General features: G+C 36.7%; 2 protein-coding genes across 5 annotated transcripts in view; one reads left to right on the forward strand and one right to left on the reverse strand.

The window, feature by feature from the left end:
* Positions 1-837: 837 nt before the first annotated feature.
* LOC123525666 (uncharacterized) lies at positions 838-2,335 on the reverse strand. The gene has a single exon (XM_045304811.2). The coding sequence runs from the start codon at positions 2,276-2,278 to the stop codon at positions 1,118-1,120; it is 1,161 nt and encodes a 386-aa protein (XP_045160746.2). The 5' UTR covers positions 2,279-2,335; the 3' UTR covers positions 838-1,117.
* A 2,419-nt stretch (positions 2,336-4,754) lies between these two features.
* LOC128555705 (circularly permutated Ras protein 1-like) overlaps positions 4,755-15,738 on the forward strand; it is a 52,884-nt gene continuing 41,900 nt past the window's right edge. For all 4 annotated transcript variants that reach the window (XM_053538875.1, XM_053538879.1, XM_053538866.1 and 1 more), the window contains exons 1-2: positions 4,755-4,897; positions 14,287-14,443. In XM_053538875.1, the coding sequence (XP_053394850.1) occupies positions 14,333-14,443 (111 nt within the window). In that variant the 5' untranslated portion in view covers positions 4,755-4,897; positions 14,287-14,332. The remainder of the gene's footprint in view (positions 4,898-14,286; positions 14,444-15,738) is intronic.

A 15,738-nucleotide genomic window follows, 5' to 3' on the forward strand; every position in this document is an offset into this window, starting at 1 on the left:
CGCCGGCAATTTTATTGTATAATTTGGTAAAATACTATATGCAAGAAAAATGATATACCACTGGTTGTAGATGCAGATATGGATATCCTGCCCTCGGGTAACTCGGCAGAGCCTCGTTACGGGTAAAATCACCTGAAACAGCAGTCCGGTGTGCAAGAAAAAACTTGTCTGTCAAAGTTTTCCTTCAGCAGTTCCTTCTAAAGATGTCTATTTAAGTTCTCTTGATGGGTCAACTCACTTTTTAATGTTAGCTTTTCATGCAGCATATTTTATGATAGAGGTAAGTCCTATAAAAGATAAACAAGAGCAAGCACAAGGTAAGTACATTTATATGCTCGTACTTTCTCCTCTATCAAACATTGTCCACTTTCAACTTATTACATAAATAACAACTCATACTTTCATGTTTTAAGACTATATGTTCCTACTTAAGCTTTATGTGCCCATACAATTTTATTTTGTCCGCGGATAAAAAAATACCAGACTTGTCTCCCATTCTCATCTTTTCCTGTCTTGCTTTAATCAAAGTATCACATACGTAGTTTATTTTGGGATAAATATGTTTAAATTAAACTAAGCATTGGGAGAACCGAACGCAAATGATGTATGTGTCACAATAAACGGTATAAATATGTCAGATCGGATCTGTGGATCATCCCTTGTAGAAAAATAATAGCAGCATAGTAACATAAATCTCTTAATTCTTTTGTGTGTGCAAGATGCAGATACAAGCTAATGTTGTCGGGGATGTACATCAACTTTTAAATTTCTATTTCAAAGCCTTTAAACAATTTCAGAAGATTATTATGGAATTGTATAAATGAAACAAATTAAGCAGACCATTTACATTTTTTTTTATTTCAACTATATAACATTATTTACATTCAAATTATTAAAGTTCCATAAAATTGAAATGAAGTATAGATATAAAAATATCAAAATAAGATAACAGTATATATAATTAAATACACAAAAGGATATTTCACAATTCTTGTACCATAAGCACATTAACATGTATAATATACTTTTAAAGATTTTATAAAGTGATTGCACATACTATTACAAACAATGTATTAGGCCTAACACAAATTACTCTTCCACTCCAGATGTATAACATCTACTTTTTTATCATGTTTCTTTTGAGGCATTTTTGCACCATTCTGCTGGACTGGGCATAAGATATGTCTGCTTCCACAGTCTCATAACTTTCTGCGTCCCCAGGCGGCGGTGGCGGAGCGCTCATAGCCATCGCCATTGGAGGTCCTCCGCCCATCGCCATCGGAGGCCCCCCTCTGCTTCTACGCATAGCCATCGGTGCATGAGCCATTGCAGGCATTGCATGTCCAAATTCACTATGTGCACTGTCGGGTTTAAAATTCTTCCGTACATCACTGAGGTTTTTAAAGTCCGCTAGTTTCTTTGCTCCCGGAGATTCTGCGACAGACGACAATTCAGCTTTATTCCTATGAAGCTGTTTTGTTTTTATGCCCTTTGACACCATTTTAGAATGTACTCTTCGTGTAAATTCTTCTTCGTCGATTTCTCTGCCAGCAGCTAAATCTGCCTGTGCCTCAGCGTTAACCTCGTCCATAAAGTGTTCAAGTGACATCTCTTCCTGTGCTCCACCAACAATAACCTGAGTCAGCAACTGAGCTTTCGTTAAAGGAACATACTGTCCACCCGTAATAAACGCTACAGCCATGAAAAAGTCCTTGTAAGGTGTGATACTTGGCTCGCAGCCAACCATATATAGTGTGATGCCTTTCTCAGCCATCCGATTTGTGACCTCCATTGGATCGATACCCGCCGGACATCCGTTTGGAAATCCATCACCGCTGCAGTTCAAACCATGGGGTGGTGCGTCTGAGATACAGACACAGATTTTGGTCGCCTCCTCTCGCCAAGTTAATTTTAAAACATCATGGAGTGCGTCAGCAACTGCCTCCGGGCAGTCCCCACCCCCTGTCGCTTGGCTGTTGCTTAGCCATTCTTTCATAGTTTTTGGAGAAGCCGTAAAATCATGAACACGAGTAACAAATGTAGCGTCTTCTGGCGGGTGATCACGATATTCTACTAACGCCAGGTGAACGTTACTTTTTTCACTGGCAACAATTTCTTCAACTATTTTACGAATATTGTCCCGTGCCGAATCTATATACGATCCCATACTTCCCGTGCAGTCCATAGCGAATGCTAAATCCAATAACTTTATGTCATGTTTCTTCAATGGAGGTCTTTCCACCGTGTCCATTTTTGTTTTACCCGTATTTTCAGCCATTTTTTGTAGACTAATGCATCCAATTTACGGAATGTTTACAACTGACTGCCTCTCTCATCACACACAATATTTATATAGGATACATGACGGCCTTGAACGAATACGTCATATGCTATAAATAGAATTGTGTCATGAAATCAGCCACAGGAACTTGATGCGAGTTGTAAACTTTACATAAATTGCTAAGTAGCATTATAATTTATCACTTGTACCTCCAATTTCACAGTTATTTTAAACAAAGGGGTCCGGCACATGAGTGGATTAAGTTTAATGACTTATTTTTGAATCCTAGAGTCATAATTATGGAAAAAATCATACTAATATAACTATATTAGTTATATTAGTATGATTTTTTTACATAATTATGGCCCTAGGACTCAAATATAAGCCATTAAACTTAATCCACTCATGTGCCGGACCCCTTTGATTTTAAGGGTATAAAAAAATAAAATTTAAGGAGATGTCACGGCTGAGATAATTTAGCATTATTACAAAACACAGTCGGTATTGAAATTGTGTTTCCAATACATGTGCTCATTAGATAAATTCTCAATATCTATGTGAAAATAAGGGATGTGTTTTGTATGATTGCAACACTGTGAGTTGCTCTAATTACTGACAAATGACTGAAACAATAGGAATTCGTACGAGAGATGGATAGACAAAACGACAGTGAGGTAACAATATATTCTTTTATTGTTTTAATGTATGAGTTGTAAGCTACAATAAAGAATACCCATTTTATGAAAATCAAACTGGAAGTTAGAAATAACAGAAAAAAATTAATTAGGTCATGAGTCATCATATACCTGTCAAAATTTGTCATTAGTTTTCACAAGCTGTCAAAATTACTTTTATCTCTCTATTCTGCAAATGCATTGTTTTTGAAAGTATCTTGGACGGATATTGTAGTGTGTAACTTACTTTACATTCCACATTAATATTTGTGCTTGAAATTGCTTTGTTGAGCTCACCGACGTCACATATGAATGTCTATTGTTTTAGTTTACTGTCTGTTATAAAGGTTTCAAATCTCAATATTAAAATATAAGAATTGTTCCTTTCTGGTAGACAATGGAAACTATTTGGTTGAATCATAATATAACAGTTTTTGGAAAGAACTGAATATTCTTTGGTTTTTTGTTATTCACCTGAAATTCAAAAGGAAGTGGCTATTCCTACGGTCCCGTAAGAATAGCCTTACAGGCTATTCCTACGGCTCTCCCGTAAGAATAGTGAAATAGCCCGCAGGTGGCTATTCCTACGGCTCTAAAGACAGTTTTGTATGTCCATCTTGAACTGTTAGTAATAAATATGTAATTATTCTAAGTTTACATCATGTTTTGAATATCATGTTACACGTTGTATGTTCCCTTCATGTCTCGGTGATAAGACATATAAAAATAGAGAAGAGAAATAAAGATTGACAATATTGAGAGAGTTTCTTTCGTGAAAATGTACGGGCCTAAAAAAGATTCTATACTTTTGTTGAATTTATTGTAAAAAAATAGTTAGATTATGATTTACAAAGGGAAGTAATAAAATGCGTTTGCATAGAATGGGGATAGGTCCTTTCGCTTTCAAGCCGACATTTCATTTGATTATTATATAGTCATTATATAGGCTGTTGCATAAGTTATAGACAATAAGTTATATGTATAAGATGATGCTGATCAACTTACACGTACTGTAATTATGCACGTGCATACACACGCGCCGATAAAGTAACAATTTGGGGAAAGAATTCGGCAGTGGTCCTTTAATTTTCTGTAAGGCGTAAAAAAAAATTGTTTGTTTCCGGTATCCCGACCTACCCTAAATTTTTGGCCCGACCCTAAATGTTTTTATGGCCTTGGAGAATATTTTTTTAACTTTTTAACAAAAAGTTGCAAAACTGCACTTTTTATGCTTTAAACATGGCCAGTGATGTTAGAAATCAACTTACTGATGCTCTCAAGGCATTACCCCCTTATTTGCATTCATTGATTTTTTGACACAAAAATAATTTTTGAAAAGTCTCCCTTAATAAAAAAAAAATCCAAAAAAAAAAATATTTTCCGACCTACCTACCCTAAATTTTTTGAGCATGTTACCGGAAACAAAGAATTTTTTTTTAGGCCTTATTAGTTATATCAAATACATGCACAAACATTATAAGAATGATTGATTTTTTTATCTTTAGGTGATAATTAAGCCATTTCTTTAATATAACATTTTATTCTTTATTATTTGAGTACAGACATTAATGATAATTTTGGACTGTCTTTAGAGCCGTAGGAATAGCCAACTGCGGGCTATTTTACTATTCTTACGGGAGAGCCGTAGGAATAGCCTGTGAGGCTATTCTTACGGGACCGTAGGAATAGCCACTTCCAATTCAAAAAGTGACATCACCTTAAAAACGCCAACGATAAAAGTATCATTTAGGCTGTAAACGTACCCTTCTGGCTTAGATGATACAACGCCCTGTGGATTAACGGGAAAGTACATGTGGCTATTTTTAGAAATGAATTAAGATAACCAATGAGAGGTATAACTATTTTTAGTAATGATTGAGACCTATGTAAACAACTAAGGCTGTTTAGAAATTATTTTGGACAACATTCTTCAGCCGAAAAGGTAGGTGTTTAGAATTTGTGATTTTTATGTAATAATTTTGTTATATATACTACGTATATATGTTAAAGGTAAAGTTGTTTACAAACAAGTATTTTGTTAAATACTGGTGACAATATTGGGAATACAGTGTGTGTAGCAGTTCCGAATCATGAGCAGTTCCAAATCTGAATCTATCTATCTATCAATACTGCATGACACACTTGCGAGTATTTTATGCAGGTGCGCGTCAGTGCATAAGAGTTTAAGGTTCATGTAAAGTGTTTGGAGACCACCCCTCAGGTGAATTTTGAATTTGGAAATTTATTCTTCAAAGACTATTACCATTACTAGCTATTTATTATAAATACACTGAATTGTTCAGAGGAAGTAGAGAATACATTATACAAAGGTAAGCTTCTTTGAGAATAAGTATTTTGTCAAAAATTACATGTATACTTCGATCGTCACAGTTTTATTTTGTAGAAAATATCAAACTTCTTTTTCGAAAGTATTTTTTCTTTAAATATGTTTTGTTTATGCCTCTAACATATTTATCTAGGTACTCCCAGTATTGAAATACAGTTAACTTACATATTTTCTGAAATATAGGAGTATTTTGTCATTTTGACAGCTCTACTTTCACTTTAGTTTTGCAATTTTTGCAACTTTTTGAAATGTAGATGTATTGTAGCAATTTTAACACTGGGAGTACCTGGAGAAATATGTTAGGCTAACAATAAGTATAGACCTAATGTCAAAATATTTTTGAAAAAGGAGTTTGATATTTTTTACAAAACAGAATGTGGGCAAGCAAAGTATGTGATATAAGAGAAATATTGTACCGAACAAAACAACCTCTCTTGAATGACACTTCTACTCTTTCTGAACAGTTTGGTATACAATGTATGAAAAACAAAGGCCTATGAGGTCTCAAAACATGAAACGAAAATTTACCCGAGGGGCAGTCTCAAACACTTTACATGAACCTTAAAAGCAGGAATGTACAGGAGAAATAAAGTAATACATTATATAATGTATTTGTGAGAATTTGAGACAAAGCTGATAGTGCTAGTAAAAAGGCGAAATGTACAGTAAATATATTAAAAACAGCCTGGTCACTCAGAAGTCCTGGCCCAGTTTGGTTACCCCTTGCCTAAACTGGTCCAGGGTAGGTGCCTGAGCAATGTCAGCCGGCAAAGAATTCCAGAGAATGATGGTAGCCGGGTAGAAAGAGAACTTGTAATAATTACAGGGTGTTTGAATTTGCTGGAAAGATAGGGAATGCATGTGTCTAGTGAGCCGGGTAGGAGGTAAAATATAAGATGGCATTGGCACAGCAACCAGTCCATGGACAATCTTGTAAAACATCAGTAGCCTGGCATCATTCCTTCTGTTTGCAAGGGAACGCCACCCCAATTGCTTTAACATGTGTGTGACACTGCTGTAATTTGAATAGTCACTGGTGACCCATCGAGCGGCCCTGCGTTGGACCATCTCGATTTTATGTATGTTGAGCTGTGTATGTGGACTCCACACTGAGTGGCAGTACTCTAGTTGTGGTCTAACAAGGGTTTTGTAGGCAAATTCCCTAATATTTTAATTGCTGTTTGGAGGGAATATTGTGCTTAATGAAGTTAAGTGTTTGACTAGCTGTTGAAGTGACCTGGGTTATGTGTTTGTTCCAGTTTAGATCTGAAGTGATGCTAACACCAAGGTATTTTGCATCTGAATCTGAATCTGAATAGGATACGTCGTAGCAACCACTGCTGACTTTCACACGACAGGAGGGAGTGCGCTTAGTCTAACTGAGAGAGTCTATTTCTAAATGAGTGCACTGTCTCTAAGTTCACGACACTGTCATCAAGTTTATTCCAATCCAATACTGTTCTTGGAAAAAATGAGAATCTAAAGTTATCAGTGACTGCTGAGATTGGTTTATAGCACTTTGAGTTGTTGGTTACGTAATTATCCACAATGTTGGAGGTAATAGGGTCAGAATATTTTTTTGCCCTTACTGCTCGTTAAGGTCTCTGTCTCTGAATGTAGTGATTTGCGTTGATAGACGGTAGCTACTAGCCCTTCCACCACCTTGTACATCAGCGTCAGACGGTTCTGCAATGATAGAAGTTCCAACTTTTACAGCATCTCTGTTACACATCCTTCATGTCTTGAGTGATAGTCTTTGGTGATAAAACGTGCTGCTGATCTTTGCACTTTCTCAAGTTTCTCAATTTCACCTTTGGTAAATGGGTCCCAGATTGAGGAATATGATGTAGGTTCCTCCTCAGAAAGCCTAGGGTCGAATTTACTTTCTTTCGTACTTGATCAATATGAGTGTTCCATTTCAAGTCTTCAGAGATATTGATACCCAAGTATGGTCACTTCAATTTAATTCTTCACATGTTGCCAGTAAAATTAAATGTTTTGTCCCTAGAATGTCCTTTAGTTGAAGCAATAATTTCACAAAGTTTTTAGAAGTTGAGTCATTTTGTTCTTCCAAGGGAGATGAATGATGAAAAAAGTGATTCTGAACTACTTGAATGACTATGATTGGAAATGACCTCATAAAAAATTGAAGGCTTTCTTATTTTCAAAAAAAACTTTTTTGCAGATTGAAATTAACTGTCATGACTATGTTTTGAAATGTTTATTTTATATTTTTCATAATTCTGCATTTTTAGCTCACCTGTCACAAAGTGACAAGGTGAGCTTTTGTGATCGCGCGGTGTCCGTCGTCCGTCGTCTGTCCGTCAGTCTGTGCGTGCATGCGTGCGTCCGTAAACTTTTGCTTGTGACCACTCTAGAGGTCACATTTTTCATGGGATCTTTATGAAAGTTGGTCAGAATGTTTATCTTGATGATATCTAGGTCAAGTTCGAAACTGGGTCACGTGTCGTCAAAAACTAGGTCAGTAGATCTAAAAATAGAAAAACCTTGTGACCTCTCTAGAGGCCATATATTTCACAAGATCTTCATGAAAATTGGTCAGAATGTTTACCTTGATGATATCTAGGTCAAGTTCGAAACTGGGTCACGTGCCATCAAAAACTAGGTCAGTAGGTCTAAAAATAGAAAACCCTTGTGACCTCTCTAGAGGCCATATATTTCACAAGATCTTCATGAAAATTGGTCAGAACGTTCACCTTGATGATATCTAGGTCAAGTTCGAAACTGGGTCACATGCCTTCAAAAACTAGGTCAGTAGGTCATATAATAGAAAAACCTTGTGACCTCTCTAGAGGCCATATTTTTCATGGGATCTGTATGAAAGTTGGTCTGAATGTTCATCTTGATGATATCTAGGTCAAGTTCGAAACTGGATCAGTGTGGTCAAAAACTAGGTCAGTAGGTCTAAAAATAGAAAAACCTTGTGACCTCTCTTAGAGGCCATATATTTCATGAGATCTTCATGAAAATTGGTCAGAATGTTCACCTTGATGATATCTAGGTCAAGCTCGAAAGTGGGTCATGTGCCTTCAAAAACTAGGTCAGTAGGTCAAATAATAGAAAAACCTTGTGACCTCTCTAGAGGCCATATTTTTCATGGGATCTGTATGAAATTTGGTCTGAATGTTCATCTTGATGATATCTAGGTCAAGTGCAAAAGTGGGTCACATGCCGTCAAAAACTAGGTCAGTAGGTCAAATAATAGAAAAATCTTGTGACCTCTCTAAAGGCCATATTTTTCATGGGATCTGTATGAAAATTTGTCTGAATGTTCATCTTGATGATATCTAGGTCAGATTCGAAACAGGGTCATTTGCGGTCAAAAACTAGGTCAGTAGGTCTAAAAATAGAAAAACCTTGTGACCTCTCTAGAGGCCATACTTGTGAATGGATCTCCATAAAAAGTGGTCAGAATGTTCACCTTGATGACAGCTAGGTCAAGTTTGAAACTGAGTCACGTGCCTTAAAAAACTAGGTCAGTAGGTCAAATAATAAAAAAACCTTGTGACCTCTCTAGAGGCCATATATTTCACAAGATCTTCATGAAAGTTGGTCTGAGTGTTCACCTTGATGATATCTAGGTCAAGTTTGAAACTGGGTCAACTGCGATCAAAAACTAGGTCAGTAGGTCTAAAATTATTAAAATCTTTTGACCTCTCTAGAGGCCATATTTTTTAATGGATCTTCATGAAAATTGGTCAGAATGTTCACCTTGATGATATCTAGGTCAGTTTCGAAAATGGGTCACGTGCGATCGAAAACTAGGCCAGTAGGTATACAAATAGAAAAACCTTGTGACCTCTCTAGAGGCCATATTTTTCATGTGATCTTCATGAAAATTAGTGGGAATGTTCACCTTGATGATATCTAGGTAAAGTTCAAAACAGGGTCACGTACCTTCGAAAACTAGGTCAATAGGTCAAATAATAGAAAAACCTTGTGACCTCTCTAGAGACCATATTTTTTAATGGATCTTCATGAAAATTGGTCAGAATTTTTATCTTGATAATATCTAGGTCAGGTTTAAAACTGGGTCACATGAGCTCAAAAACTAGGTCACTATGTCAAATAATAGAAAAAAACGACGTCATACTCAAAACTGGGTCATGTGGGAAGAGGTGAGCGATTCAGGACCATTATGGTCCTCTTGTTATAAATTGATTTTTAGCATACTGTTTTTGTTATTTACTTTATTCACTCTTTTTATATTCAATTTGGTAATTAAATATTCTAATTATATGCGTGTTGTTTATTGTGCAATGCTCAATGAGTACACTGTTCACTGGAGGTATTAATCGAGGCATATTCAGGGAACACTACTGGAAGCGTATTGCTATATTAACCCAGTAAAACTGAACATTACTATGTGAGCAGTGAGTGCTGTTTGTTTGTAATATTCTTTGAGCATCAGTCACACTCCAGGTACACTGTGAAATATTCTATTGCTGCTGCTTACATATTACATTGAGTCTATGATAACCTGGCGAAAATGCTTTTAACAACACACATCAGTGTTGAAAAGGAGTACATGGACCAAAACTATAAATATTCCATATGATGAAGTGTTAATCTTCATACATGGTTACGATTTTTTTCGGCAGTATGAACTGGCACTGTATCGTACATAGTTTCTAGATCACCTTTGCACAAAGTGCTCAAGATGAGCTGTTTTGATGCCTCTGTATCACGAAGTTGTCCATTATAGTTAACAATTCTACTGTTAACACTGGAAGAGATTACAATGTTTTGTCCATCATGAAACTTGATCAGAATGTTTCCTTCAATAAAGTCTCGGACGAGTTTGAAACTGTCATTTATGATCAAACACTAGGTCATGTGAATAAGCCATCCAGATGGCTTACGAAAGGTCGATGGTTATTCCTAGGTACCAGCTCATGGTAAATAATGCACGGGCTGTACCTTGAGTCTTCCTCCACCATCAAAAGCTGGACCTACTATAGTTTCGGTGTGAGATTAAACCCAGCAAAATATTTTTTATGTACTTGATCATCATGTATATTTTTTTTCTTTTGACTGACCTTTTTGATGCAAATTTTCGATGAAAATCCGTATGTATGGATACCCCATGGCCAAACTAGTAATCATTTAAATGAAATCATACCTTTTATTTTTACATCTTGTCATATGAACACTAAACCCCAAAGGACACAATTCTGATTGATAGATTGAACGTTTTCTGATGGGTGATTCGGAACTACTACACACACTGTACTATTTAAATGCTAGCACGCGACATTTCGACCCCAAGACATTGCAACCCCAACTTGGCCAAGAGACAATTCGAATTAAAATTATTATTTATTATTATTATATTAAAAGCTGAATGTGTTGAAAAGATTAGGTATACATACAGAATTAGGTATACATACAGGGACGGGGCATCCATGGCCGAGTGGTTAAGGTTGCTGACTTCAAATCACTTGCCCCTCATTGATGTGAAAGTGAAATATTAAGCCCCTTCTAAACTGGGTGTCTCAGGTACATCATTTTAAAAAGTGCACATATTTCACCACATATTTTTCATTATGTCTTGATTTGGAATGAAAACAGGTAATTCACCTGTCTGAACTTATACATTTTTTATCCAGGGTACAATATTGGTGCCTGTGATCAGTTCAGTCACATTACAGTTTTTTTTAATTTTCTGATGATCACATCAGAGATCCAAGCCAGTTCAAAAGCAGTGTTGCTAACAGCATGTGCAAACATTAAACTTCTCTAGGTACTGTATAAGTATGTTATCATTAAGAGGGATATCTAGAGGTATGGGTAGGGACTTAAGTCATTTATGGATCAGATGCTTGATCTGGCACTGAACAAAATGGACCATAGACCAACATAGACAATGAAACAACCTAGACCATAGGAAATCCTGGACCACATTTTAAGACAGCCTGGACCATCTTTCAGAAACTGCCTTTATACAGTTCTACTGAACAATATTGATTATCTTAATCAGCAGTGATTGCATAACATAATAATTATACGAACACTAATTATAATATACAACAGTGGTAATTAAATTATCCTCTGATTATATACAATACACGATGTGCTAGCTGTTCAAGTCACTGACCTCCAGATCGTACGACAACAAAAAAAGGAAATTTTTAGATAATAGAAAATTATTGCTATATTTCTTTAGAAGGCTGTAAAACATAGTTACTGACAGATTATATGTTATGGAAACACAAAAGAATTAGTTGTTTTTATTATTTTTTTTTAATTCAAAATTGAAAAACTTGTGTTTGTAATGGGATTCTATAGATAACCTGCCTTAATTGTAAAGCTTTATATATAACAATTGTTAAGTATTACTGTTTGTTTTGGTCGAGAACAAAGAAAAAATTTTATTGCGGCGGTAGCCCGGGTTTCAGCCTGACTCGGGCATGTTCTTTTTTTTGCCGAGCCCACTTGAGGATGCGAAGACATAGTTGTCCAAATGGCTGTTTGGTGTATGTGCATGCTTGCATGCGTAAATTTGTTTGTCCGAACCATAACTTTGACATTCATGGAGTAATTTCGTTTATATTTGGCATGAATGTTAATAACCTCAGCGTGACAAAGTGTCACACTCAAACCGCAGGTTCCTACCTCAAAGGTTAAGCTCACAGTTGGAGGTTAAAGGGCATGTCAGATCTTGCCCAGCCCATAACTTTAACATGCATTGAGGAATCTTGTTTATATTTATGCCCCCCTTCGAAGAAGGAGGGGTATAATATTGTTTTGCAGATGTCGGTCGGTCTGTTGGTCTGTCTGTCAGTCGATCAGTCTGTATGTAGACCAGTCTGTTTCCGGATGATAACTCAAGAACGCTTGGGCCTAGGATCATGAAAGTTGATAGGAAGGTTGGTCATCAGCTGCAGATGTCCCCTATTGATTTTGAGATCTGTATGTCGAAGTTAAAGCCTTAAAGGTCACAGTGACCCAGAACAGTTAAACTGTTTCCGGATGATAACTCAAGATTGCTTGGGCCTAGGATCGTGAAAGTTGATAGGGAGGTTGTTCATGACCAGCAGATGACCACTATTGATTTTGAGATCAGTAGGTCAAATTTCAAGGTCACAGTGACCAGGAACAGTAAAATGGTTTCCGGGCGATAACTCAAGAACACATGGGCCTAGGATCAGGAAAATTGATAGGGAGTTTGGTCATGACCAGCAGATGACCCATATTGATCTTGAGGTCATTTGGTCAAAGTTCAAGGTCAGATTGGCCAGGAACAGTTAAAACGGTTTCTGGACGATAACTTAAGAACGCTTGGGCAAAGGGTCATGAAAGATGATAGTGAGGTTCACCATGACCAGCAGATGAACCCTGTTGATTTTAAGGTCAGTAAATCAAAGGTCAAGGTTACAGTGACCTGGAACATTTAAACTGTTGCTTAAGAATGGTTTGGCCTAGGATCATGAAACTTGATAGGGGGAGGTTGGTCATGACCTGTAGATGGCCCCTATAGAATTTTAGATCTGTAGGCTAAAGGTCAAGATCACATTGACCCGGAACAGTTAAAGACTTTCCAGACGATACCTTGAGAACGCTTGGGCCTAGGATCACTAAACTTGATAGGGAGGTTGATCATGGCCCCTGTTGATTTTGGGGTCAGTAGGTCAGAGGACAATGTCACATTGAACCAGAACAGTAGAACTTTTGTTTTAATACAGTGAGCAAATAATTTCTGTTCCTTTGTGTAAGTACTGAATGCATCAAGGGGGGCATTTCGTGTTCGACGTTGGCATGAATGTTAACTTCAGTGAGACAGTGTGTCATGTGCAAACTCCAGGTTCCTATCTCAATCTTCAAGGTCACAGTTGGAGGTCAAAGGTCATCTCCAGCCATTAACTTTGACATGCATTGATGAATCTTGTTTATATTTGGCATGAATGTTTAACTCAATGAGATGGACTCTATCTCAAAGGTCAAGATCATAGTTATGGGTCAAAGGGAGGGCACGACATGTTGCCTGTAGGCATCTAGTCTTGATTTAACATTTTTTAAAACTCATGTTCTTATGTTCATAATATGACTAAACTTCAATTTTAAAGAAAGGTCATTTTTAGCGAAAATCTGGAGGTCAGTGCCTTTTAGCTAGTGCTTGCCAGTAAGCTTTTAAATATTGTCTGAAAATTTGCTTTTTAGTCCTTAACTAAGGGTACAATTTAATTAAAACACACAGAGGCATATTAAAAGTTTTATAAAAATATGCAAGACTTAGTGCTTAATTCTTTGTAAAAATTTGTAAATTGAACGTTCTTTATGGTCCTGTTGTATTATATAGTCCATAACCTTGATATTTTAATGGTCAGAAAGTTGAAGACCAAGGTCACAGTGAATTTGAGGCTAGAATAGTTTAGATTAATAGATGGAGAGTGGTTGAGCCTACAGTCATCAAACTTCATAGTATGATTGCCAGTGATCTTAGATGATTCCTATTGATTTGAGGTCATTAGGTCAAAGGTCAAGGCCACAGCATATTTTGAACTGAAAGTTACCTCCTACAGGCTATTGTATAGGGCATGAATGTCTTTCAAATAACTCCTTGTGTTCTCACTAATGTACTAATATGCCCTTTTCCCTGTGGAGCATTAAAATAGTTAAGCATGCTTATTTCCCCCTAACAGCTCCATTGTTTGAATCAAGAGGCCACTATGACAGTGTATTTTATCCCTCAGATGAATTAGTTTAGCCAGTACATTTAATGTATGTACAGCTTTAAGTATACTGATTGTTATATCTTTATTGTTAAGAAAGCAAGAAGTAGATTTGATTTACTATTAAGATGGATGGGGAAAACCAGATACTTGTTATCACTTGGAGGCATGCTGTCATGAGCCTTGTAGGGTTCAGACACATGAGCTGTAGGTAGCTGACACATTAAATTAAACACTAGACCAACGATCCATCGTTTATTTGGTAAGCTTATTTCTGTATTGCTATTTCAGGGATATATTCTAGAGGTATTTCAGGAACAGTACACTTGGTGTCGCAATGTTTTTAGGAAGCAAGTTTGTGTATGTAAGCTCTGGGGATGAGGAGGAAGATATTGTCACTGGTAATGTGTCGTCCGAGGAGGATGATGACCAAAATGATGATGGGGAGGTTTGTATTGAGCTATATTATTCAACTCATGGCTGTGAGAATTGTTTGAAATACTGTTATTAATTAAATTTTATTTTAATTATCCTTGAATTATACTGAGCAAAATAGCCACTGGAAACCCGCTGTTTTTTTTCTTTTTCATCAGTTTCCTAAAATCACTGAGTGTACATTTAAAAATAATAAATTGTGTTGATGTACCTTCAGATTAACCTATAAGTTAATAACATATAGGTGAAAATTTCAAAATTATCATAATTTTGTGAAGTTTACCACCATGACCAATTTTAAGTATTATAAAAATTATAAAAATGCAGTAAAAGGTTGTACATGTTTAAGCTAGCATGGTAGATAAAACTAGATATAAATATAATGTTCTCTTTTTTTTTTTTTTTTTGATAGTGCATGACAACATTTTGATAGTTTCTACCCGCAGAATTATTGCTAGTTTGTAAATTCTTGACATTTTTGTAAAAATAGGGTTGAAGTTGTAAAATGAATAAATTGATATGTTTTGTTAATCCCCCGCTGTGGTGGAGGGATTATAGGAATGGTCTGCGTCCGTCCTTCCGTCCGTCCGTCCTTCCATCCGTCCGTCCGTCCTTCCGTCCGTAACAAAATCGTGTCCGGTCCATATCTCCTAAACCCCTTGAAGGATTTTCATGAAACTTGGGTCAAATGATCACCTCATCAAGATGATGTGCAGAACCCATGAGTCAACCTTGTCGGTTCAAGGTCAAGGTCATAACTCAAGGTCAAAGGTTTGAGCCTGCCATTTTGTGTCCGCTCTATATATCTCCTAAACCCCGTGAAGGAATTTTATAAAACTTGGGTCAAATGATCACCTCATCAAGACGATGTGCAGAACCCATGAGTCAGCCATGCCGGCTCAAGGTCAAGGTCACAACTTAGGGTCAAAGGTTTGAGCCTTCCATTTTGTGTCCGCTCTATATCTCTTAAACCTCTTGAAGGAATTTTATAAAACTTGGGTCAAATGATCACCTCATCAAGACGATGTGCAGAACCTATGAGTCAGTCATACCGGCACAAGGTCAAGGTCACAACTTAGGGTCAAAGGTTTGAGCCTTCCATTTTGTGTCCGCTCTATATCTCCTAAACCCCTTGCAGGATTTTCATCAAACTTGGGTCAAACGATCACCTCATCAAAGCGATGTGCAGAACTTATGAGTCAGCCATGTCGGCACAAGGTCAAGGTCACAACTGAAGGTCAAAGGTTTGAGTCTTCCATTTCGTGTCCGCTCTATATCTCCTAAACCCCTTGAAGGAATTTTATAAAA

The sequence above is a fragment of the Mercenaria mercenaria genome, chromosome 1 (assembly GCF_021730395.1).
Source record: "Mercenaria mercenaria strain notata chromosome 1, MADL_Memer_1, whole genome shotgun sequence".
NCBI classification, from domain to species: Eukaryota; Metazoa; Mollusca; class Bivalvia; order Venerida; family Veneridae; genus Mercenaria; species Mercenaria mercenaria.